Source organism: Lissotriton helveticus, chromosome 10, assembly GCF_964261635.1.
Source record: "Lissotriton helveticus chromosome 10, aLisHel1.1, whole genome shotgun sequence".
NCBI lineage: Eukaryota > Metazoa > Chordata > Amphibia > Caudata > Salamandridae > Lissotriton > Lissotriton helveticus.
Window position 1 is genome coordinate 953,447,501 of NC_136071.1, and position 26,999 is coordinate 953,474,499.

General features: G+C 42.0%; 1 protein-coding gene across 1 annotated transcript in view; it reads right to left on the reverse strand.

Annotated features, from left to right (window-relative positions):
* The window catches only part of ZNF804B (zinc finger protein 804B), a 1,016,963-nt gene that overhangs the window by 253,922 nt on the left and 736,042 nt on the right, over window positions 1–26,999 (reverse strand). Inside the window, exon 3 of the mRNA XM_078664401.1 lies at window positions 926–1,069. Coding sequence (XP_078520527.1) covers window positions 926–1,069 — 144 coding nt within the window. The remainder of the gene's footprint in view (window positions 1–925; window positions 1,070–26,999) is intronic.

The window sequence follows — 26,999 nt, forward strand, 5'->3', positions numbered from 1 at the left end:
TGAACTGATTGATAGCTGGTCTCCCCATTTCAATGCATGAACATTTGCCGCCAGGAGCACACAGGGCTTATTTCAAAGTGGGAATGTTCTAAGTGACATGTTCTTTATCTCCATTGCCGCCCGGGATTGCCATGAATCACTAATATAGGCACCTCGTGTTCTCTCAATGCCTCTAAGTACTTCTCTCTGCCAACAGACCCCGCCTGACCATTTTGCATAAACACGCTGCTGCAGGCTATTGGAAGTTTAATGTGGGCAATAAAGATTTGGTAAACACAATAATAATTTTCAATCTGATTTCCCCAAGGCAACTTTGGCAGAACATGTTTGTGTTTATGAGTAATGCATTGGTCATATGTCTTGATATACAAGAGCAGACCCCTGCCATTAACTGTATTGCTAAAGCAAGAGCCATAAATTCTGCATTTAGCTAGAAACGGGCAACAGCTAGAATACGTATTAAAAGAGTATGTGAGCAAAAATGTAAGAATGATATCACTTTTTCTGATAATGAACAGCCTAACATGGAGTTTAAAGGAAGCGACAAGCAAGATTGGCGGCCTCTCTCTAAATGATTCCTTTTCACCTAGTGTGACTGGCACCTGGTTATTATTTTATGCCAGAAATCTAACTTTTACCACAAATAACATACTGTAGTTTTCACTGTGCCCTCAACATTACTTAGAGTCCCTGCTATTTCAAAGATCAAGTGTGTTCCAAGAGCCAATAAGGGGCAACAACCCTCCATTGACACCCCTGTCTCTTTATGAGGTCATGTGTAGCGCCTTTGTGAATGTTAATGATGGAAGTATTGCCGCTGTTGCATAGCAAGAAGAGATATGATGTTGGCGATGAAGCCCTTCGCTGCGGCCGCCGCTCGTCTTTATTCAGAGATGAGCCCAGGGATACCAATGTTCAAGCTTACCTGCTTGTGAGCGTGGTCATAAGAATTGATGTGATTGTCAAACTCCTGATGCTTGTGATACTGCTTGTCACATAATTCACAGTAGAAATTCGCCTTCAAGTCCTCGAGAGCATTCACTATGGCTTTCTCCTTTTCAGCATACCCCTGAAAAGAAGAAGAAGAAGATGTTCGTGAGGAGCCCAGAGGATTAATGTGGTTCAGCAAACAAGTCTTAACTAAAGAGGCTAGCTCTATGAATGATGCAATGCATGCAATACTACAGAATGAATGACTGACTGCTGGCCCAATGAAACCACTGGCATTCACAATTCTGCATATGAAACATGTCACGTACAAATGTAAAATAGATCGTTGTTGTGCCTTTTTTCTGGGGGGGTTGCAGTCCAAGGCTTAGTGGTATAAACTTACCCAATGCTGCATTTGAAACATCCCAGAAAAATATTCACTGTAAAAATAGCCCCCTCCCACCCCCCAAAAAAATCTATTGACATTTGAATACCCATAGCTTTTTGGACAGGAGCTTTTTTTGGTTTTTCTTTGTTTTCTTTCTTTTTGACACTGCAATTGTATGATTTAAAGGCCCTGGCGTTTGCCACTTTAAAACGTACTTGCATCATTTGCCACACAATCATCATCTGCTCCATAATCTGCAGATAAAAAAAAAAAATTCTGTCTCAAATGGATTAAAAGTTACTAAAGACTCCGGCGACATGTGTTACTGTGCAGTGGAAGGCCCTTTTACAACCCGGACTAGTTCCCTTCGTGTTGCTTGCTGTGTGTTTGTGTGTGTTAAACTGGCCCTAATGAAATCAAACCTTTTCTAAGGCAGTGTCAATCTGTGTAGAAGTAGCATAAGGAAGTAATGATATAACCCTATAAAGTGCCTTTTCCAGCTGCATAATTTAATCAACCCTGCTGCATAACTTGATCTTTTCCTGATGCATATTACCAGTGGCTCTAAGAGACGGGTCCCTTAACCCGCAACTCCTAGCCCTTTTTCGTCCCTTGGCCAGGATCTTTGCTACAAACTAAAAACATTTAAATACCATTTTAAGGAGAGACATAATGGTGGGCCCAACCCTTCATAAGGCCCCCAAAACTTCAAGAGGGGGGCATTCAGCCCGTTGTCAATGAATATCAGTGAGATATAGGAGACCCAGAGGTCTTTCATTTCTCAAATTATGCAGGGGGTGGGGTGGGAGGGGTGAGGCGGGCATCATTTTGCGTTAACATGCTGATTTCAAATATCAGCCTTCATGAACACTTCTCACAACTTTTATAGCTCTGACAAATATACAAGTAATTGACACCTATATATAAGTCGCTTTATAAACACGGCTCTGTGACTACTTAACTAACATCTCGCCTAGTTAAACAGTAAACATCCTTTACAACGCATGCCATTACCCCGCATTTTTTGCTCCGCAAAATCTGTTACAACTCAGGGCTTTACACCACAAACCATTACAACATATTCCCCAAAGTAACGCCCCGGTGGGGTTAGACTAGTAAATTGTGTTGTAATGTGGAATGCATTGTAATGGATTGGGTTGTAAAGCCCTGCGTTGTAAAGGATTTTGCAGAGTAGAAAATGTGGGACAATAGCACATGTTGTAAAAGCGTGCAGGGTAAAGTGTCCTATTCAGTTACACTTTACTACATTAGCAAAACCGGAACTACAAGCTGGAGAATTCTATATTATTGATAGAAAATGATTAAGCGAAGTGCATGATCTGTCTATCTATCTATCTATCTATCTATCTATCTATCTACACTGATGAAGATTTCACATTGAGATAGATTACAAATAAACTTCCACTAAAGGCCTCAAATGAAATAAAACAGTGGTTACTGGACGTCTTTCCAGACGTCTTTCTTTTCGATGTGCACCTATATTTTGTGGGTGCAATATATTTTCTGAAACACGTACAAAGAGCACTGAACTATCGAGATGAATATGCAGCTCAGACATATGAATTGTGCCAAGTGACACTAAAGATGCTCATGGAAGACTTATCAATAGCTTATTCCAGGATGCACTCTGAGTATATAGTTCTACTGGTAGGAAGTACAGTTAGGTGAGGATGAATGCTAAAACGGTACTCATGAATCTGCAGAAGGAAACTGGTTAACGTGATTAATAATGGTGTCTACATGATCCCTCTACGCTATTCATTATTAGCTGATAGCTAACTGCTCTAATACAAGATTTATTGAAAGAACGCACTTTCCATTCCGTATTAGGCTCCAATTTGACTAGAGCTTCATTAAAATGAAGTCCGCTCATCCATGAAACATCACTTCAAAATTAAGTGGAAGAAAAGTCCAATCAAGTGCTACTTGAATGCTAGCGATGACTAGTTAGCCGAAAACAATTGGAATTAAATTGTAGACCATTGGGATCCGAATGAACATGGAAGCAGTTTCTGTTTTTTATTTTTTTTCTCTTTTTCCAACTCTGTTTTTTGCTTTTCTGAAATTGTACACATTTCCTGTCTTTCATTCCGTCTATCTTTCTTTATCTCTTCCTTATCCTTGGTTTATTTTGCCTTCCTACCCACTATCATACCTGCCGGCCGGAAGAATTTAACAAAAACTTTAATTCAGTATTTACTCACAAACAAAAGTATTCTGCTTTCGATAGCTGGGTGCCATACACAATGCCTGCATGTGGTACTGAATGCCACTGCTGTTCACTAAGCCAACCTCTGAAATGAGAATGTATATTCGCCAGTATCATTGCTTGCTGGTACTACAATGCAGGACACGATGGATTCTGATAATATCATAAAACAGGACATGTCTCGTGTGTAGTATGCATTTGTCATGATGCACACAATGTCCTTTCAATCTAGTAATGTAGCAACATCCAAGTGCCAATATATGCTAACTCAGCCATCCACCCATCTTCCCATGTTCTGGTTTCTTTTGGGATGGTTTTTCATGTGTTTATATTACAATAATGTTTTTTTGTATTATTTATGAGAAAGCAGGCCTTGAAAGGATCTCTTAGAAGAAGGTTGTACCAACTTCACTGATTTATCCTAGAATAATAATAAACAACCTTGGCTGAATACAAATATATTTAGGCCACGGTCTGTGCTGATATGCAAACAAAATATGCTTTTATTAAGATTTGTGATAATCCTAAACTAAACATATCAAACTACTAAGCAGCAACTTACTGGTATTTACTTCACGGGTTTTCACCCACACGTTTTGCTCTTTTAGATCCAATAACAAATTACATTTCGGCTGAAAACACTGCTTTGCTTAGCGAACCTAAGGCGGTTCACTTTTACCATGTCTTCATTTAATCTCACTGACCCAGAACCTCCGCTGAAGAGAGTCTGTACTGTCGAAAAGATTAGTAGGGATGTTGCTTACATTAAAACAAAAACGTTTTAAGATATTATATTTAATCAGTGGCTCCAACCTATACATCTAATTAGTTATGCATGTTTTCATCAAGTCATCCTCCAGAGCCTCCACTGGGTTGGTTTCAAAGCATTTTTAATCTGGCCATTGAGTTTTACAGCTGCCTATTTATTTATTTATTTTATTTGTTTACATTTGTAATGCGCACAGCTACCCAACAAAGGGTTTCCCGGCGCGGCAGATCCCAATAGCAATGCGGTTACAGAAACTAGATGTTAAAGAGCCATGTTTTTAAGGCTTTTCTGAATGTGATGTAATTCGACTCAGACCGCAATGTATGTGGCATTGAATTCCAGAGCGAAGGTCCTAGGAATGAGAAGGACTTGCCACCCATGCGTGACAGCCTGGTCCTTGGAATTTCAAAATGATTTGCCGTGGAAGACCGAAGAGATCTGGAAGGACAGTAGGGGCGCACCAGGTTTTGCAGATATTTAGGAGCGGTGTTGGTGGAAATCCTGTGCATAAAACATAGAGATTTGAATTTAACTCGGTTTTCAATTTTTAGCCAGTGTAACTTCCTGATGTATTTAGTGGTTGGAGTAGAGATGGGAATTTTACAGAGAAGTCTGGCTGCTGCATTTTGCACTGATTGCAACCTGCGGACAGTAGCTTTGTTCGCCCCCAGGTACAAAACGTTGCCATAATCTAGCCTAGATGTTATTAGGGCATTGACAACTGTTTTCTTGGTGTTTTCAGGCAGCATCCAACAGATCTTTTTTAGCCATTTTAATATGGCAAAGCAGGTGGCTGAAGTCTTTACCGCTTGCTGATGTAAACTGAGTGAGTCGTCAATAATGACGCCCAGGTTGCGAGCATGAGTAACCGGGGTAGGGGGGGTGCCCATTTCAGTTGGCCAATGTTGGGGTCCCCAAAGTTCTTTATTTTTGCCCAACACGATTAACTCGGTTTTTTCGCCGTTAAGTTTTAGGAAGTTTTTTTGCATCCAGTCGGCGATTTTACAGAGTCCGAGTTGTAGGGTGGAGGAATTATCAGAATCTGCAGCTGATAAAGAAAAAAAGCAGCTGGGAATCATCAGCGTAGGAAAACATTAAAAGCCCTGTTTCCTCCACTATTTTGGCCAGGGGGCTCATATACACGTTGAAAAGCAACGGGCTAAGAATAGAGCCCTGTGGAACTCCGTGTTTGAATGTCATGGTATCGGAGCAGGCAGTTTGTGAGAAGACCTGGAACGTGCGGTTTTCCAATAATGATCTAATCCAGTTGAGAGCTGCCCCACGGATGCCCAGGGAGTGGAGTGTTTGGGCGAGGACCGCATGCGACACGGTGTCGAATGCCGCGCTGAGGTCAAGCAGCACAAGTGCCACTGTTTCGCCCTTGTCCACCATGCGGCGGATATTTTCGGTTACCCCCAGCAAGGTAGTTTCTGTGGAAAAGCCTGCACGAAATCCCGACTGGTGGGATGGTAATAGGTCATGAGTGGTAATGAAATCAGTGAGGCAACGATGTACATGTTTCTCCAATATTTTTGCAAAGGTGGGCAGCAAGGATATTGGGCGGAAGTTAGCTGGCAAATTGGGGTCTGCTCCAGCTTTCTTCAAGAGCGGATGAATCATTGCATGCTTCCATTCACTGGGTACAAATTGTTCCAGTAACGAAGCATTGAGAAGATCAGTGATGGTAACCAAGACGTTGCTGTTAAGTTGCTTTAAGACTGAGCATGGCAATGGGTCTTTAGGTGAGCCAGATTTAATAGTTTTTAGCAGCCTTTGAACCATATCAGGGTTCAGCAAGGGCCAACTATCAAGTGTGACAGAAGATGCATTAACCGGAGTAGAGCAATCCGGAATGCCTGGAGCATTACCCGAGGTAGGTGATGCACAGTTTGGGGTAGCTTCAGTGGTTAACTTATATTTATTAGAAGCTTGATTAATGTCTTGGTGAATTTGGTCGACTTTATTGATGAAGAAGGCAGCTAGTAGGTCACATTGAGTTTTATTAAGTTCAGGTGGGAGTTGAGACGTATTAGAGCCAGACAGCTCTTTTACTAGTTTAAAAAGTGTTTTGGAGTGGTCTAAGGCATTTGTGATTTTTGTGCAGATGAATTCTGCTTTAGCCTTGCTACACTGCTTTTGATACGCTATTAACTGAATTTTGTATTTTTCCTTGATTACAGGTGAGTAACTCCTCCTCCATTGACGTTCAAGATTTTTACATCTAGTTTTTTCATTTTGTAAGATATCGTTGAACCAGGGTGCAGGAGAGCGGTGGGTGTTGGGTTTAAGCTTTGTTTTGGGCAGGGTGGAGTCAATGGCTGCAAGAAGCCAGTTTTGTACTGTGGAGGAAAGCTGTTGAACAGTGGTCTTAGTGCAAGGCCTATGTTCTTCCAGGAGGGTATTGAGACTGTCAATGTCAAGTTGTTTCCACTTTCTTATAAACTGGGTGGGTAGGGGAGTATTATCTTTATTTATTGGGTCGACCTGAAGGGCAAATTTAACCAAATAGTGGTCGGACCAGGGCAGAGGCTGGGCAGAATGCGTCACAATATTGTTAAGATTGGAAAAGATGGGATCTAGCAGGTGTCCAGCACGATGTGTAGGCCCTGAGTTCTTTAAGGTTAGATTGAGAGCTGCTAAGTCATTTATGAAGTCTTTAGCTAAAGAGCATTCCTCATCCTCTAGATGCAAGTTTATGTCGCCTAAGATTGTGAAATTGGCAGTTCTCATGGCTAACGGTCCGATAAGTGCAGACATATTTGTCACCCATTTGGATGCTGCCCCCGGAGGCCGATACACAAGGACTCCGGCTAAAGTGAAATAAGGGGCTAGCGTAAGTTTAAATGTCGCCGCTTGGCAGCCATCACATAAAAGAGGTTTAAATTCGCAATTAAAAATCTTTTTGAAGATGATGGCAATTCCTCCGCCAGGTATCTTTTCCCTGTCAAGTCTGGTGATAGCGTAGGAGTCCGGAAGTGCCATAGCTATGTCTGGACCCGAACTTTCTTTGAGCCAGGTTTCAGTAATAAACAATGCGTCGGGTGCTTCATCTAAGAGTAGGTTAAAAATTTCTAGTTTATGCATTGGTAAAGAGCGACAGTTGAGGCTAATAAAGGAAAAGGATTTTGTCTTTGATTTTGAGGAGTTCTTGAGGGAATCAGACAGCGTGGATTTGATCCCTACAGGGTCAATATGTAATAGAATACGCTTTTCTCTAAAACTGTACCTCTACAATACCATTTTCTGTTTTTCATTTGTGTTTATTTTATCCTCTGGACTAGTGTTACTTTTATTTTTCAAAAAGTAGAGTATGGAAATATTTTTCAGTCAACATGTTTCCGTAATAAGGTCAATTGTGTGGTCAGGGCCGAGGGTGCATCCCTTGAAATGGAACGAGTGAAGCTTGGATTTCTTCTGGGATATATTCGGTTGGCACAATGAAGGGGGAGGCACCTTTAACTGCATGCTAGCATTTCCATTCAGATACAAAAAGAGGGCACACCTAATTATGTACCGGATATAGTGCACATTGTTTTTGTGTAGCACACCCGGTGCCAGCTACGGCCAGTCCGGCCCTGCCCATAATCCTTTTAGGATAATTATAACAAAGCCAATCACAGCTATACACTATAAATTATACAGAAGATAACACATTTCTTGTGGACAGTACTGTTGTCTTTTAACCTTTGAAAGAGTTTTACACTTCTTTGGAAGGCAGGCTGTGTTGTGTCAAAACCTGAATAAAAAATAACCCTGAATTGCTCTCTACATCCTTGCTCACTCTATATCGCAAGTTCTTTTTTTCCCTTCATTTCTTCTTCTAGTCTTTCTAGTGCTCATTCCCTTTATAGAGTCAAATAAAAAAGAAAACTACAATTAAAATGATGTTACAGTTAAAAACACTGAAATTCTCCAGCTACAGTAAGGCACACTAACTAGAAGGCATGACCAAGCCATGTACTAGTCATGACCTCATCCAGGACTTTACTGATGTCACCTCAAGTTATGATACTGACAATGATGACAGTCCATGGACAATTAATAATTTGAGATGCCAAGTTTGTGCACGAGCCTGTATAGGCACACAAGCCACTAGTACATCTCTAAGCCATGGGCCGCGACATTGGATCTTTAGATCACAATGGGATCAGTGTACGATCAATTCAGATTATAATGTATGGGTAATATTTAGATATATTATTTTAGAACAGCAAATGCACCTGCACCCTTACAAACACACGATTGCACATATGGACACTATGCATGCTCCACAAGTGGGGCGGCAAAGGTACCATTTAGATGAGCCTATGTTAACTTGTGCTGCAGGTGTAACTTGCTTCACTCATGCACAACTTCTGCAGTGCATAATGACAACTGGTGCATGAAAATGGAAGACTGTGTAACACCAAAATGAAATTAATTGCATTACTCAGAAGAGACTGCGCAAAGAGTAGTCACTAACACTCAGCAAACATGGAATTTATACCCACAAAGGTCGTAAATCTCACAAAAGTAGGTTGCTAGTTCACAAAGGTGAAACACATTTTCCCATTCCCACTTATTCCTAAATTAGCCCTCGGAAGAAGATCGAAATACTATAAATGCGATCACGTGTTCCAGGAACGTTCAAAATGTATTTTGGCCATATACTTTCTGTTCATGTGTGTCTATAACTGAGCATACATGCAAAACCTCTTGCTTAGGCAAATCAAACTTTACGTTTGCTCAACGTTGTATATCTGTCGTGAAATCAGGGCCGGCCTAGGACTTCTGGCATCCTGGGTGAAAGGAAAGATGTGAGGCCCATCGAATTTGCATGCAACATCAGAAGAAGTGACATCACAGAATGAGACATCAAAGGACTTCTTGTGGGATGACTTGAAGAGACCTAGTGTGGATAACAGTACGGTATATAAAACGATAAATATCCGAATGAAATAAGTCTATCAAGTTTGAGCCTGTATTAAGTGGATTACAATAATTACTTTTGACGGAACGGCTAGGTGCAGGTCTCACAAAGATAGATATTCTTACACCTTGTTAACTCACGATTAATCCAGATTAATGCATGATACAAATTACCGAGCACAGCAGAAAACAAATTGAACTACATCACTGGTAAAAATTATGCAACAGGGTTTAAAAAGATGAAGTTGAATTCAGATACATGTACCTTTTCATTTTTATTTGAAAGGTTTCATACGCCAGACCTATAGGCGTTGCCAGTGTTTGCTAGTACAGTCAGATAAATGAGTTACAGTATTGACATTGTTGTGAATTGTTACATGTAAAATTGTTTAAATTCTGAAAGTATGTGACTAAGACCTAGAGTATCACAGTCATTCATGTTCTCATCTTCACCGCTTTCTTCTGCCACCTCAACCCATATATTTCTAAAGTATTCCATCTAAATATTTCACACTTCGTCTCTTTCCTCTTCCACACTCTTTTCACTTTCTCCTTCCACACATTTTCTTGCATCTGCTACACTTTACAATTCTCCTCTACGCACACTCACAAAACACCCATTCACCTGTGTGCACTGTATTTCCTTTTACTTTTACCTTGTCAGTATTTCAACAGGACCTTTGTTCCTCCTTCAAACTCTTTTGAATATAATTACCAATACTACCTTCAGTCTTAACTCCATTGCTCTCAATCATGGCCTGTTATTCTCACCCACTAACATCCTACACTCACACAGATACCTATAGCCATGATGGTTCAAAGTAAGCACAATATTTATATGTTGCCTGGAAAACCACATAAAAACAAAACCCAGGAAAAAGAAATACTCTTAGGGAAGTAAAGTAAACGAGACACGTTAACTGTAAATACGAGAAATCTCACTGGCATGGCTTACATGGATTGCTATACAAGGTTTTACAGTCATTGCTGAGAAATCTATAAATGTTTTGCTCTGTAAAGGATATCAAAAACAGAGCACAATATACACTTTAACAATCAGATTTTAATTACTGCTGGGCAAGAGACCCAGAGGGACCTGCTTCACTGAAACCCTAACCCTGGGTTTATGCTGCCCACCTTTCTTTGGTTCAGCCCTGCTTTTTTAATGAATGCTTTTCCTGGTCCTTGGCTTTGCAGCCATAATTTAGCGCTATGGGGCTGAGGAGAGCGGGCGCCTCCCCTGGCCCTCACAGTGCTGGTAACTGGTGCCATGCTCAGGAAAGGACTCACACCCTTAAACTAGGCCTTATCGCTCCCATTGATAGAGTGGTGCGAGGCCCAGGGCATGGGGGCCCTCTCCTGTGCCTCACAGCGCTGCACTGTAGATTTGAAGCCAAGGCATGAAAAAACATTCTGCAAAAGGAAAGCTGGACTAAAGCAAGGAGGGCAGAATAAAGCCAGGGTCGTGCATGGTTTTCGTGAGGGAGGTTCTCAGGGTCTCAAGTCCAGCAGTAATTAAAATCAGACTTAGAAAGGGATCCTTATCGGCTCTCTAGTGATGTCCTTTACAGGGCAAATTACTGCTTTATGTCTCAACAATGACTTTAAACAACACCAATCTACTCCATGAGCTACGTGGCCAAGAGCAGTTGGTTTTGGCCCCTAGGATCAGTATCCATAGTGTAGTGCAATGCAGGCCAAAAAGTGGCGGCCTGCTCTAGGCTGGAACCACTGGATAATAGCTCCAAGGCTCAGTGAAGGGGCCGCGTCCCAGTATCTCACTGTGATGATCCAGTTCTGTTAGGGCAGGACAGTGGGTGCCACGGCCCTGGGTCTTATTGAAGTTGTAGTGTAGAGCTTTGATGATAAACAGCTTAGCAAGCCCTCCCATGCCAGACTGGTCTGGCTGCTCCCTCCTGCACTGGCACAATTCTCCTTACCCTTATTTACATGCCTTTGCATATATTTACAATTAGCACGTCACCATTGCTTTGTGAGCTCTGCACAGGGGCCAATCATGATTGGACGATAGGTATTCTGAACACCTTTGTGACCCACTGGCAGCCACTGTGAGCACCTCGACGGCCTTCATACTCACCTTTAGTGCTCTCAAACATGGGCAGGTATAAACACCCACCCACAACCTGAACTCACGCATATACCTTTGGGTAAATTTATTCACTGTATGCATAATACACAATTAATATATTTCATTAAAAACTTCATCAAAGCAATCCAGAAAAAACGGAAAACTCTTAGGCAAGTAAATTAAGCGCAACGTGCAATGTAAACATGAGCAGCTTCACTTACATGACTGACTTGGATTACTCTAATATTTTTCATAGTCATTTTTTAGATATCTTTGTTTTGCCCTATAGATGGTATCGAAATAAAGAACAATATAGACTTCTTTCAAAGTCAGATTTTAATTACTGCTTGGCCAGGGACCCAGAGGGAGTTTCCTCTCTGAAAGCCTTGACCATGGGTTTATACTGCTTAACTCCATGCGCGCAGCTCATTTTCCCGCCGTACGCTGGTTTTAAAAAAAACGCGGTTCATGATGAGCTCAGCTCGTCATTAGTGTACGCGAGGTGTACCTCATGACGAACTGAGATCGTCATCAGCGTCGAAGGGGTTAACTGGCATTGTTTTAACCTTGCCTTTTAACCCCTTGCATGCGGCGCACATCTTCACGCAGTGTGGGCGATTTGAATAGTGGGAGGGATTTGGACAGCCCCGGACCCACCGTGACGTCGGATGGCCAGGGGCCATCCGAAGCATGCAAGGGGTTAATGAATGCTTTACTCTGCCTGGGTCTTGCAGCCATAATGTTATGCTATGAGGCCCAGGAGAGAGTCTACCTCCTTGGGGCTCACAGTGCTGAATCATGGCTGTGCTGAGTTCTGGTGGGGGTAAGAGGGTTTCAGGTCTTGGAACCCATTATCCAGGGATGCCAGGCCTAGAGAAGAGGTTCCATCATCTAGATTTCATAGCACTACATTATGGCTGTGAATCACAGGGCATGGAAAACATTAAACAAAACGCAGGGCTAGATCAATGCAAAGTGGTACATAAACCTAGTAGCATGGCCTTCAGTGAGACACGTCCCTCAGGGTCTCAAGCCCAGTATGATTGAAAATCTTACTTTGAAAGGGGGTCTTCTCACTCTTTAGTGATGTCCTTTAAATGGTAAAGCACTGTTACAAGTATTGTGAGAATTAGAAGAACCCCTGCAGTGAAGCAGTCCTAGACCAACAGGGGACCTGCCCAAAAGCATATCGGGCAGTCAACACCCCCAGTATTTCCCAAACTGATTTAAAATGTCTGTGGATATGACCCAGTGCACTCCCCAGGTAGTCAGTCCTTAACTCTGTTGTACAGCCATTAGAGTTCTTAAGATGCATTCTACTAACACCCATAAACGGTTTCAAGGCTTTTACAAATGTCAGGTTTTCCAGTCCCATGTATGATGTGCTACTCCTGTCCAGCTTTTTTCCTTGAGTACTGGGATTTAAAATGTTGTCTTATAATGGAATAAACAGGACTACAAGCCCCAAAATGCAAAGAAAAAAACTGGACTGGAGCAGCACATCATGCATGGACATGGGAAACTTGGCAGGGTTGGATGATTAGTGACCATCAACCAACCTCCATTTGTAATATGCATTTGAAAAACAAAAATCCTATAGCCTTTTCTTTCTCACTCACAAGATTGTCTCATAGTTAAAATTCACTAAATTCTCCCACTTTGTACCTAAGGGAGAGAAAAGTAAACACCAATCTCCTTGTTAAAATAATAAGTAATTTGTCTGAAGATATAGCCTGAATTTGACCTCTGCCTTTCAACACACAGCAAATGTGACAAGATAAAAGCAAAATTTGAAGTCAACTTTATGCTCATGCCTTTTGGAACTGAGGCACAGTAATTAGCATAGTTGTTTTGGAGTGCTACAGCACCCCCAACATCTCTTTTTTAGGCACATATGAGAACTCCTCTGTACTGCCTACACCATAAATGTACAGACAAATTAAATCCCCAGCTGCGTTTTCTAGCTACCACTCGGTATGGACGGTGGAACCAATTGTGCCAGGACGTGAAATGATTGTTATACTGCATTGCAATTTTTTTTGTTTTTTTAACAGTTTATATAGCACAAACTCAGCCCAACATCTCTAGAGTGCTTTACAAGGGCACCAGCTATATTGCAAAAATTCTGAATAAATTTTTTTAAGATATGGGGATTTAAGTGATTGGCCAAGAATCACAGGATGTTAAACTGACACTGGGTCTTGAACCTCGTTCCCAGTTCCATAGTGTAGCTGTGCGAGGCCAAGGAGAGAGGCTCCCTCCCCTGTGTCTCGCTGTTCTATATAATGGCTACAAAGTCCAGGGAAAAGACCACCTGGACCTTGACGCCTGATGGAGCGCTGCGAGGGCCAAGGAAGGAGGCCCACCTGCCCTGGGTCTAGCAGCCCTGGAAATTGAATACAAGGCCCAGGGAAGGGTCACAAAACCTGGACCTTGCAGCCTGGTGGAGCACTGCAAGGCCCAGGGAAGAGGGCCCACCTGCCGTGGGCATTGCAGCACTGGATGCTGGCAGCAAGATCAACCGAAGGGTGCCCCACACCTGGACCATTTACTCTGATCCAATGCTTCAAGGTCCAGGGGTAGAGGATCACCTCCCCTGGGCCTCAAAGCAGTAGCGGGGCACTTTGAAAAGCACTGCCCTTTCATCCCAGTTGGATCTGGCTGCTCCTTCCTCCCATCTCCCACCTCTTCTTACCTGTGTCCGGCGGTCCTGAAAACAAAGGGGCCTTCTGTTGCCTGGAAACAGAATACAGCAATGACGCACAAGAATTCACAGCAAGTATTTGAACAAGGCACCCCTGACACTGTGAGCCAACATAATTGCTGGACTCACTGCTGTTACGTCCTGTACCCAATCTTTCCCTTCCCCATGTACCACCAGGAATGTCACCACGCCCAGACCAGTGCGGTCAAGACACATCACTTAATAAAATACACTACTAATGTTATTGGGTAGGGGAGTAGCCCAAGAGGAGCAGGTGGGCTAACTGTGAAAATGTGGGCTTTCACACTGAAGCAGGGCCTCATGTTTTCCAGCTGAACGCGCGGGCCTGGGCAGCTGCCCACACTTTCAAGTGCCTAGCGCTGGCCCTGTCAACAATCACTGCGCTTCTAATATTACGCAACCTGTAAGTAGCTGTAAGTGGTGTACAATAATTGCTTTAAAGTTTCCCCAATCAGTCCCATTTTTCAAAGGCTGTAAAGGAAGGGAGCTCTTCAGAACGAAAAATATTTTTCAAGGAAAAGAACATGTGCTATTGCACATTTAAGCACAGGGTTAGCTGACAAAGAAGCCTTAGAAATTGGAATTCTGAGAAACTACCAAAGTCCTAGTTTTCGTTTAGAATGCCTGGGAAATTATGAACCACCAAAATACCAAATTGTTTGTGTACACCTGCAAATACACGGCTTTCTGAATTTCTAGTGATTTCTCATTACTCAAAAGACTAATGTTTAAACTGTGGAACAAGTGCTCCGAAAAGGTAATTTATTCTTTCAAATATTTTACGTATACTGTCTGTGAGTCACATCATGCCACTATTAGTTATAGTAGGTATATATGTGCAAAATACCTAATCCTAATGTGCACTAAGAAGACAAGCGTGAACCAAATTTCCCAGCAATGGCGGTTGCCATCATAAATTTTTTTTAATAGTATTATGATACAAGGTTATACTAGCTTTCTGTTCTACACACGTTTATACAAATCCTAATTATTCTCCCCACAGCTGTATTATTTGAACGAGACCACACTGTGTGAATTTCATCTGTATTTTTTCGGCCATTTTGAATAGGTGCTAGTTCATAACCGTGCCATAGAGTGTGATAGGTGACTTAGATAACGGAGGAGCTCATGCCTCATTTCCAGAATGCTCATCATGAGTGCTCCAGATTTTCAGCCCCTGTCTACCACCCTCGGCCAATCCGAATGGCATAGGTGGTTCGAGGGCGAGAGGGAGGATTATTTACTAGGGGGTATGTGGTGTACCATAATGTACACTCTGAAATTAGGGACTATAAGGGAGTAAGTAGGAGGCTGTAAAGCAGTGGCATCTAAATGACATATTTTGGGCCACGTTTGAAAACAAGATATGAATTTTATTGCTCAATTTCTGCTATTTCAAGCACTCTTAAAGGCAGACAATATTGCATATAGAGTAAAATTTCAGAAACGTGTCACACAAAAAGAGATGAAATACGTTTGCTTCAGGCTCCAAAAAATTCAAACGGCGACAGGAGGCAGAGATTGAGAGTGTGAAGCAGAGGTCCGGAGCAAGGTTAAGATAGAGAAACTGAGAGAGGTGAGATAGAGAGAAAGACAGAGAACACATTCCCAGGGGGCTGCTTGGTCGGCGGGGACCTGGGCAATTGCCCCCTTTGTCGGTGCTTCATAACGCCTCTGCTGTAAAGCACCGGATTCCTTCGGCGGTGCCTCATGTTTTAACTTCTACCCTAACAATACAGCCCTGACAATCCAGCTGCTTCCAGGCGCCCAGGTGTGTGAGGGAAACACAGCCTATCTGTGGAGTTACCAGCCTCAGAATTAACACAGGGCTCGCTACAACGCGCTCTTGGACCAACAAAGCCACAGCGACTGTAGTCATCATGTCGACATCCACTACGACCAATGAGCGCGGGTTGGCTGCACATATTACCAGGCGCATGTGGATTCCAGACAGAGCACGTGAGCAGCTGTTAAAGATGGAAGCAGACGGGGAAAAAATGATGTATTTTCCTGTCATGTGTACATGAAAAATAATGCAAGGATGATTTGTGTGCTTGAAACCCGTAATGCCGCCTCATTTGCATCGATACAACAGTAATTAAATTCGTATCAATTCAGCTCAAAATTACACAGGACTGTAACAAATGCTGATATATTGTACTCATTTAAAAGGGATGCAGCCATTGTACATGGGGCTGTAAGTGCTTTCACTTAGCAGTTCCTCCCGCTGCTACTCCTCATCGTGAAAATGCAATTAATGGTATCTGACATTTCATTTTCTAATACAAGGAAAATCAATGAAAAATTTCATCTAACTGAGTTTTCTCGAACGGTGTTGGTGACACCTAGTCAATTAGAAATCATTTATTAAATACTTGGACTGCAAGAGATATTTAATAGAGTGTGCGGTCTTTAAAGTATTGCTGGCCAGCAGATAATAGCTGAAACCTGCTTCAGAAATTGATTGGAGCCGCCGAGAAAACTGGGGTGACCGTCAGGCCAAGTCATGCACGGGCTAGGTGGGCAGAAAGAGCGTGATCTTTAAAAAAAAGTCACCCATCAACTTGGTGGCAAATCAAAGAAATGTTCTGCCATTTTCCTCTTATCCCAGCTGCAGCAGCGGCTCCTCCGCTAAGGCGGAGAAGCGTCGTCCCCACTGTCAGCAGCCACAAAAATTGGCTTAATAATAAACACTTGTTTATTATTGTTTTGTTTTGGATGTCAGAGCCGAGGCTTGGTCTGGAGCCAGATGACAGGCTGGTGGAGGAGTGTTGTGCACTGTAATCAGTGTGCATGACGGTTTGGCAGGCCGTTTGGGCGGCCAAACGGTCATGCGCACTGAAGCTCACTCTAACCCCAGCTGTTTCTGTGTTAGAGAGAATGGACTCAGGCTCCCAGTCTACCTGGAAGGACACATCCACAGTGCTAATGCCATTTCTGATGTTGCTTTATTGCAACATCAGGATTGACTGCAAGAGATTCTGAGAGCCTGTGCCGGCAGAGCACAGAGCCAGTTGGGAGCATTTGAGCCAGATCAGAGCGTGGATGCAGGTACGTTTTTATTTTTCTATTTGTAGTCCATCCCCAGTTCTCCCTCACCCCTTTGCCTAAATAACGGCCTCTACTGCCCCATGGTATCCTGGATGTTAGAAATGGGGTTTCTGGTTGCACAAGGTATACACCCTGGTCAGGTAGAACCCACCACTCTAGTCAGGGTAAGCTAGATACAAAACTGAGGTAACCTGTGCTCACCCTCTGGTAGCTTTGCACAGTGCAGGTCGTCTTATAAAAAGAGGTAAAGTGTAAGTATTTGTGCAAAACACAGACCCACAGTAACACAATGAATACACCACAAAAAGGCTCCACACAGGCTTAGAGATATAGCTTGTTATATTTTGACTAAAATGACCCAAAACAATAAAACTCTATTTAGTATTTCCCAAGTTATCACCTTACATTCATAAAGTAAACAGTGCCTAAAACATGGGTCCCACCCTGTGTTCATGACCTATTGGTACAATTAACTGCTAGAGATCTCTTGGAATCATGTTCTTTCAATCAATCAATCAAGCATTTGTAAAGCGCACTGTTTACCCGTGAGGGTCTCACCGCGCTGGGAGGGGGGGAGCGGCGAAGCTACTGCTTGAACAACCTGGTATTGAGGAGTCTCCTGAAGGTCAGTAGGTCCTGGGTCGGCCGTAGGTCGATGGAGAGAGTGTTCCAGGTCTTGGTGGCGAAGTGGGAGTATGATCTGCCGCCGCCGGTCGTTCTTTGGATGCGTGGGACGTTGGCGAGGGCTAGGTCGGCGGAGTGGAGCTGATGGTTCGGGTGTAGAAGGTGAATTGTGTGTTGAGGTATGCTGGTCCGGTGTTGTGGAGAGCCCTGTGAGCATGGGTGAGGAGCTTGAAGGTGATCCTCTTGTTGACGGGGAGCCAGTGCAGGTCTCTCAGGTGTTCTGTGATGTGGCTGTGGTGAGGGGTGTCGAGGATGAGGCATGCAGGGGTGTTCTGCATGCGTTGGAGTTGCTTCTGGAGTTTGGCCATGGTTCCCGCGGAGAGGGCGTTGCTGTAGTCCAGTCTGCTGCTGACGAGGGCCTGCGCGACTGTCCTTCTGGTTTCGGTGGAGATCCATCTGTAGATCTTACGGAGCATGCAGAGGTTGTTGAAGCAGGAAGATGAGATGGTGTTGACTTGCTGGGTCATTGATAGCGATAAGTCTAGGATAAATCCCAGGTTGCATGCGTGGTCGGTGGGTGTCCTTTGGACTGTGCCCAAGAACCTCATGTTACAACAAAAAACCTGGAAAACCTTGATATACAGATCATCCGCCAACGGCATATGCTGTTAGTGTTTTTAAGTTTTCCAAACCCCTCACCTTTTTGGTTACATCTTAGTTCACTTTTGCATTCAGAATGTGTTTGCTTGGTATGAGACTAGGGATACTGAAGGTTAAGTGGCTGGTGGATAAAAGCACTTGAAGCACAATGTGTCATTTCATTTACAACCTATATTTCTTTAGATTTTTTTTGATATTTGAAAAGTGTATTGTTTCAGTTAATTAAAACCATAACAATACATTTTATAAAATCAAGTGCTACAGATGAAACTCTTAGTATTTGTCTACATTCTGTTTCCCTGAATCATAAAACTTTCTGTTTCTAGTGCAAATATTTTCTTTTAAAATGTAGTCATTTTAATATACACAATATACAAGTTTAAAATTGATCAAAAGCATTTGTTGGTCCATGTAAAATATGCCTCCCGATGTTCTAGTGCTATTCTGTGTTATGTTCGGGAGAGCCCTCGACGCAGAGTCAGCCGTCCTATTGCCCTTTTCTGGGAAGGGCACCGGGTTACATTTCAGAGCATGTACATGAGACAGAAGGAACTTTATTAGTAGGCAATTCAAACAAGTGTCAATTGGATTTAGGGTTGCCATGATCGCCGATATGCAGGTTCTTATGCCTTGGTCGATCATGGCTTTTTTTAGGAAGATGCCTCGTGCATGGGCTAAATTTGGACAAATGCAGACAAGATGTATGAAGTCCTCCTTGCTGCTCCCACAAAGTCTGCAGTCTTTGGATCCATCATGGACCCAGGTTGGCTGGTCCATGGTAGATGGAAATTTTCCCAAGCGTAGCGCCATTAGCTGTTGTTTTCTGTGGACCGGAAATGTAATTGTTGAATATGGAGCTGGAGTGAGTGTTTTATATTTGGATATAAGCATCCAGGTGTGTTTTCTTGCGCTGGAAGTGGTTTTGTCAGCTAGAAGTGAATGGAATTTTGCAGATTTATTTATGGCTTGCTTAAAGGCCAGGTAGGGCAGATTAGTTTCCCAGAAGTTTCTTGTGCAAATGTCTGTTAAAGCTTTGTTTAGGAATTGATTATATGGGGACTTTGTGTCAGTTTTTATTTCATCCCACAAGGCTTTGTGCAGTTCTGAAGCTGCTGTATTCTGTTTCAAACTATGCCAATGCTTGATAGCTGCATACTTCCTTCCCAGTGTTTCATTTAGTACTCCAAATTCTAATCTGGTCTGCGCTGGTGAAGCACCCTGGTTGATTTGGAAGGTTGATTTGTAGATGGCCGTCTGTACTTTGTTCAGCAGGTTCGTGTCTTTCCCATAGAGCGCTAAGCTGCCATATGACAGCGTAGGGAGCACCTTGGCTTTTATTGTTGCCAGTAGGGGTTTGTAGGATGGCCCCTTGAGCCGTTTTGTTAGAGACCTAAAGGCGAACGATAGGGCGTTTGCTCTCTGGGCAATGTAGGCTTTTTGCTGCTGGTGATTGTGTCGATTGTCAAAGTAAATCCCAAGTACGTATAATTAGGCACTGCTTCTATCTTTTTTTCCTCCAATTGGGTATGTTGATTGACTGTCCGTCGTCTGGTGATGAGCATTGTTTTGCTTTTTGTGGTGTTTATCTCCAGGTTGTTATTGGTTATTAATTCCGCAAATCCCTGAAGTGACCTTTGAAGGCCGATCTTAGTTAAAAAGGGTTGTTGGTTGGACGCACTGCGCTTTTTTGAACTAAGTTAAATCAGCTGTCTGGTGCTCCGGGGTATCGTTCTCCGACTAGGAGCGTAAATATTCAACTGTAAGCCACAAATTCAAACAGATTATCAAAAGACACTGGGACATTCTTAGAGTGGAACCTGACTTCAACAAAATCTTCGATTCAGAACCCATTTTTGCTTATACAAGAGCCAAGAATCTAGGCCAACTGATCAAACACTCCAACCGTACAACGACGCAGTTCAAAGGCACAAGTCCATGCTGGAACTGCAACCATTGTCACAGCATCATCAAAGGAATTACCATTAACCACCCCATGAAAGGACACCAAATTAAGATCAGAGCGACGGCGACTTGTGACACAACCAATGTTGTGTACATGATAAAATGCCCTTGTGGCAAAATATACGTTGGACAAACGGAGAGGAAGCTGAAAACAAGACTAAATGAGCACAAATCAAACATAAGAACCAAACAGATCAAATCCTCAGTCGCTCAACATTTTCTGGAAGCTGGTCATGGTATCAGTCAAATGCGCTTTTGCGCTTTGGAAACAATTGTTAAGGAAGAAGGCAAAGACAATCACAATGAACTCTTAAGGAGAGAAAATTACTGGATTTCTACATTGTCGAGTTTAAAGCCACACGGCCTTAATGATCGTGTGGAATTTTCTTGTTACCTGTGACCTATGTTTTATACATAGTTATTTTCTTTAGTGTGACCTAAGGACAGCCCAGCAGTCTTAACTGGTTTACTATTATTGCATTATCTTTTTACCATTCCACACTTTATTTGTCTCCAATTTGTTTACTTTTCCAATTATTCTTAATTTATTCGCTTGATTTATGAATCATTTATGTTATTTTGGACAGCCCAGCAGTTTGTAACAAATTTATTATTTAACATTTAGCATGTGATTTGTATCTACCTCCGTTAAGTTTTGACCTCCACGCTAGATTTACCATGACATAACACCAGTTCACCCCGCACTTGCACCTTTTTATTTTTTATTTAGCATTGATAAAGTTTTTCGACCTCCGGACATCACCGCAGTCCACTTTTAGTTTTTATCATTCGTCGCTTAGCAACACTCCTCGTTTAAACCACTCCCGAAGTACAGACACGCCCTAACCCGACATGGCTTTCACGGAAACCCCAGACGAGTCGTTCACCTTGCACTAACGGTAAGCTTTTCAACCATCCCTACACCCAAACTTGGGGTCACTCACAGCATGCTTTTTAATTTCTGTTTAACCACTTGCATGCAGGCACGGCGTTAGAGCCTCGCTCGGCGCCCTGCAATTTTCGCACCCAATGCGGTTTAGAATCAACTGCGGGGCGGTTGATTCACGTAAATCACGGTCACCATTTTTAGACGGCTAGTTCACGGAAGTTCACAACCCTCACGTTATTAACACGAACTTTATTCACACTAGGATGAACTTGTATCTATCATTGCTTCGTGTTCACATTCACCGGCTTTAAGAGCATGACACTTCATTCTTTAAATACCACCCGTTCTAGTGTTAATTTATTAACAAGGAGACCTTCCCTTAGTAAAACCCACATTTTTCTTTGTTGACAGAAAACATGTCCCCAGATGAAGGCAATTCCGAAATGCCAAAATGCATTGGGATTATTGAGTGCATTATTTGAATCACAAGAGCTTTGTGACTAACAACAATATCTGATGTGACTTGAACATCATTGATGAAAAATAAAAACTTTGAAAAATAAAAACGTTCAAGATTAACCGTTTATTTATACTGGCGAAACCTGGAAAAGGACAGAACAGGAGCCCGGGGGACGCTTCCCAAATTGGGGGGTGCCACCTATGTTCGATCTTAGTTAAACTCATCAGTCAGACGTCATCCGCGTAGGATAAATGGATTAGAGGTAAGGTGCCTAATTTGGGTGGATGGGATGAAATCTTGTTGAGACTTGGCACTAGGTCTGCCATAAAAAGGTGGAAGAGATGAGGGGCCAGAACACAGCTTTGCTTAAGCCCTTTGCTGGTTTTGATTTTTCTTGATAGCCATGCTCCGTCCCCCAATTTTACTTCCATCCATGTGTTGGAATATAGGAGCAGGATTCCTCTGAGAGTTTTCTCCGGAATATTCCAACTGCGCAGTTTCCCCCATAAGGTATTTCGATCTACACTGTCGAAGGCCGCCTTTAGGTCAATGATATAGAGATGCAGCTGCTCTTTCCTTCGTAAATATTTGTCGGCTAGCAGTGAGAGTGATGAGATGTTTGACATTGTCCTGCTCCCTTTCGTGAAGCCTGTTTGATTTGGCGGGATTCTCTTTATGCTATCAGACCAGCTGATCAGATCTTCAAGGAGTAATGATGCATAATACTTTGCATCTACATCCAGGAGAGCGATCAGTCTGTAGTTTGCTGGGGATGTTCTGTCTCCTCCTTTGAAGAGAGGGGAAATTATTGAGCCTTGCCAACTTGATGGAATTTGATTTTCACTTTCTTCCTCATCGAATAGTTTTTTTAATCTTCCACCCCAGAAATCCGGGTCAGATTTAAAAACTATTGGGGGGATGCCATTCGGGCCTGAGCTCCACTACCGCGGCTATTCCTAAGTATTCTTCTTAAGTCTTCCTCACAGGAACCTGGGTGTCCAAGCGTTTCTGCTGTCTCATTGCTCTCCATTGATTGTGCATCTTCTTGATACGACAATGATGACCGTTGACCCTTATCTGGGGGTTGAGTTGCACTGCATTCTTCATTCGGGTGTGCTACATCTGTGCAGGGAGTTATATGTTGACCACAGGTTATGGAGCTATTTATTCTTTGTGAGGCCTTCTTGTTGTTAATTTGTTATTCAGAGCATGTATTGGGTAGATCTTGCGTTCTCTGACCCCCTTCTAGATGTTTTGGAGGTATTACATCCGAGAATCTCTATATTAATAGTGCAACCCAGGCCGCTTCTTGGACATTTGATGTTGTTGGGTTTACAGGATGGTTTAGTCCTTTGATGATTCTCCAAAATGCACTTGAATTGGTGTTCTTTGGCGTGCAGAGTAATTTTGCCCAGAAGTCATCCTTCAGAGTTCTTTTGTATTCCCACATTACCTTTTTATATTTTTTCTAGAGATTCTGTCTTTGGGCCCAGTCTTTTGATGACATAGTTGTCTTTTTTAGTGCTCTTGCGTTTTTCCTTATTTCTAGTTTGAGTTTAACCAGACTTTTTGGAAGTGAGATATTGTGGGTTGGGGTCCGTATTTTTTTATAAGAAGTGGACATGATTGTTGTTAACTCTTCCATGAAGCTCTCCCATTTTTGGATCTGGTTACCTATAGTTGTCTCACTTCCTATTTTTATTCCCTGAACTTTTACCTGAAGATCTACAATGTTGGCCGTTGTCCAATTCAATCGTTTCAGGTTAGTAAAGAAGGAACTTTCTACGAATATCTTAGTGTTACGATGTTTGGTGAGCTTTAAATTGAAGTAGATATGCTGGTATGAATGGTCACTTATTGATGTGAATTCAATTGAAAATTGCTGAACAAAGGGCAATAATGGAAGTGAGACTGCTCTGTAGTCGAGTCTTTATGTCGTCGTGCCTCCCAGATGGGTATACTGCGGCGGATTATCGCCTGGAGTTCTCCCATTAAGGAACCGTAGTCCGAGATATTCCAAGGTTGTTACCAGTTGTTGTCCAGCTGGATCATGACGCTCTGTTTTGAGTAGGTATTGTGGTGTCACGTTCCAGAATTCATTGTTTGAGGCTTGCTTTTCGTCCTCATCTGGCGTATGGATTAAATTTGAGTTGAATACAATATGGGAAGCAGGTAATTTTGCTATTTAACAAGTCTTTTGAACCCACTATATCATCTAAATTTTAGTTATCCTTAGTGTCATCTATCAAGGCAAAATTAGCATTTGATGGTGAAGATATGGGACTTCTGTGACCTAAGCTATATTGCAGACACTTTAAAGAGCAATTTGTTCCTTCTACACACATACTTATGTAAGAAAAAATCTGGAGGAAAGGCTCCCCTTCCCTACAAATCTTTTGCAAATCAGGGTTCAAAATCTACCAAGCTATGATAGAGGCATTCTTCCATATTTCTATTCTGTAATATGCTGGCAAAATAGGCCGATAGACAATACTCATGTGGGATTTTAAAGAGCATTTTAATACACTAAATGAAGATAATATTGAACATGATAAAAATAACAAGCTCATATAGAATTTAAATAAATCTATGTCCTAACTTTTCTAAAAAGTGGAATATAGCCCCATTTTAGCTCGTAAATAAAAATATTAACATGAAACATTTAAATTCTAACATCTCAATTCATTCACTGTGGCCAGTTTCGATGTCTGCCAGCCTTGACATAGGGCCTTGCAACCTTCCTTGGTAAAGTGGACATATGTTTGGAAGTAGTCCAGTGTGTGGCCTACAAATCTTTTTTGTTTTGCCAAAATGTACTGTGGAATCAAAGACTTATTTGAAACTTTGACTCATCAGGAAGCCACTTAAATTAGTAGGAGTATTTAAAATATATTACGCATTGAAGAATTCCAGTGCCTGTAGCTTACATGAGTTTATCTGTATTTCTTTAGCATTTCAGGTGGATGAGATCAATCATAGCCCAATATTTAAGGTTTTGTCCCTCAGAAATGAATTTGATTGAATGTTGGGAGCCCAATCTAAAATCTTAATTCTCCGAATTTTCGGAAACAGTTAAAATTAACTTCATATTGAAGACATTACACTGAGAAAAAACATTCTGACTTGGGGTCTTTTAAGAGTCTGGCAGTTCAAGGACCCCCAGACTTGTGGGGGCACAGCAGTTGCAGTCCACTCACACAGCTACACCAGTGGTCCTACCGCTGTGTTACAACTTTGGTGGTGTGACCACAATTGCGACACTGCCATGCATATTGCAAGTTTCAGGACCACCAGCAGTGTCATGGAGGTTCTTCCTCCATTAAACTACTGGTGGTCATGAAGCAATGGGGCCCCTACAGGGCTCTCTCTTACCCAATTCATGGGGTGCATGCTGGGGGGCACATGTTGTGCCCCACTGTGTAAATGCACCCCGGTTCCAGCACGGCATGGACTTCACAGTCCATGCTATACTGGAATGCACTGTGGTGGTGCTGCGGCAGTGCCTTTCTAAGGCATACATAGGTGCCTTTCAAAGGCACGGCCGAAAGTCCATCCCACCACGCACCCAACAACAAAAAACTAGTGATCTGAAAGGCAGGCTGTGGCCCTGTTTAATTGTCCTCAAGCTGGGCAGTGGCGAGGAGACCCAATCCAGGACCACAAAAATCATAATCAGGCCCTTGGTCTTCAACATCTTTAAATATGGAATGTTAATATGAATGTACACAGTGAATTAAAAATCATTTCTTTCGAATAATGGCAGTTTTGTTGTTGAAGATTTAACACAGAAATCATGATTTTTGTAGTGTGCATTTACCCCGTTATCCAATTCACCACTTAATCACGTTTTTCAGTTCTTGATTCAGAAATGGTAAGAGCTGCAATCAACCAGTCCTTTACAGCTTATCATGGCCATTATTTTAATAATTTAAATCAGTGAAAAAAAAGAAGAAGATTGAAATTTGTACTGGGTTGATTTTTATTCCATTGCCTTCAAATTGTTTTGATATTCCATGGGTCTACAATTGGTTTTAATTGTTTTGTTTTTGGTCGTGCTTGTATATTTAATGGTGTTGAGTCAAAAAGTGGGAGTCAACACCAAAGTATATACAGGCGCAGCAGGAAACAGGTAGCCACAAAAATAACTTCCAAAAGTAAATTCATAGTTTATATTATCGCCTGCCCATGTAGTCGGAAGTATGTAGGCGTGGGTAGCATTAAACATACACTAAAGAAAAGAATATTAGAACACATGAGCTATTACCAATAACAGTAGGAGCTATGTGGTAGCAAAACTCATGGAATTGACACATGGGAATGACTGGAAAAATATGTTATGTACTGATCAAGCGAAAGAGAACATTGGCGGCAGAGACAAAAGCAGACAATTATGCTAACTTCAATCCAAATATATTATCAGACTGCGAACTCTCCAGCCAAATGGTCCTAACAATAATAAAGAACTATTTGTAGACTTGGAATTTAAATCAACAAGTCACCAATAACATCCTTTTGCAAAGAGGATGTTACAAGTCAAATATAGCAAAAAGATGAACAAAATACTCCATCAGAATAGAAACACTGAGAAGAAGATAAATCTAGGACACAGGTTAAGATTGTAAACCTACTGGAGAGTAAAAGAAGAACTGACAAAACCAACCAATGGACATGTGGAGTGGAAAACTACAGAGGAGTAACACAGCAAATAAATGTGTTAAATGAGAGAGTGAATAGATGAATTCAACAACAGAAGTCATAGGAATCTGAAATAAATGTACACAAAACAATGCAAAGCAAATTATCCCCTCGGAGGGAAACACTGGTAAATGGAAGGAGGCTTGGCAATGCCGACACAATGATACATTTATTATTCAAAAATATGTATCACCCCACATAGGAACAGTGATAACATGGATATTCTTAGGAACTAATGCAAACCTTTAGTAATTTCAGAGTATGCACTAAAGAATTTTTGTACTACAACTCCCAGAATCATGGTAAATTGGAAATAATACGGAATATCCATATGTCACATGAAAACTTAAGGAGAAAGGACTGCAAAAAGGACCTGGGATTAAGACCACGTGATGGAAACGCATCTGATTTCTTATTGCACTAACTGTAATTTGGCACAAATATATTATTTTACACAACCTCTAAGTTTGCAAGAGCTCTTTTTGAGTATTAAGAGTTATTTTTGGGATATTATATATATATAGATATATATAAATTCACTGAAAATAATAATGGTTAAAGTGATGTTGTAGATATATATGGTTAGAAGTTCTTAGCTCATGTTACAAATCTTCACAGA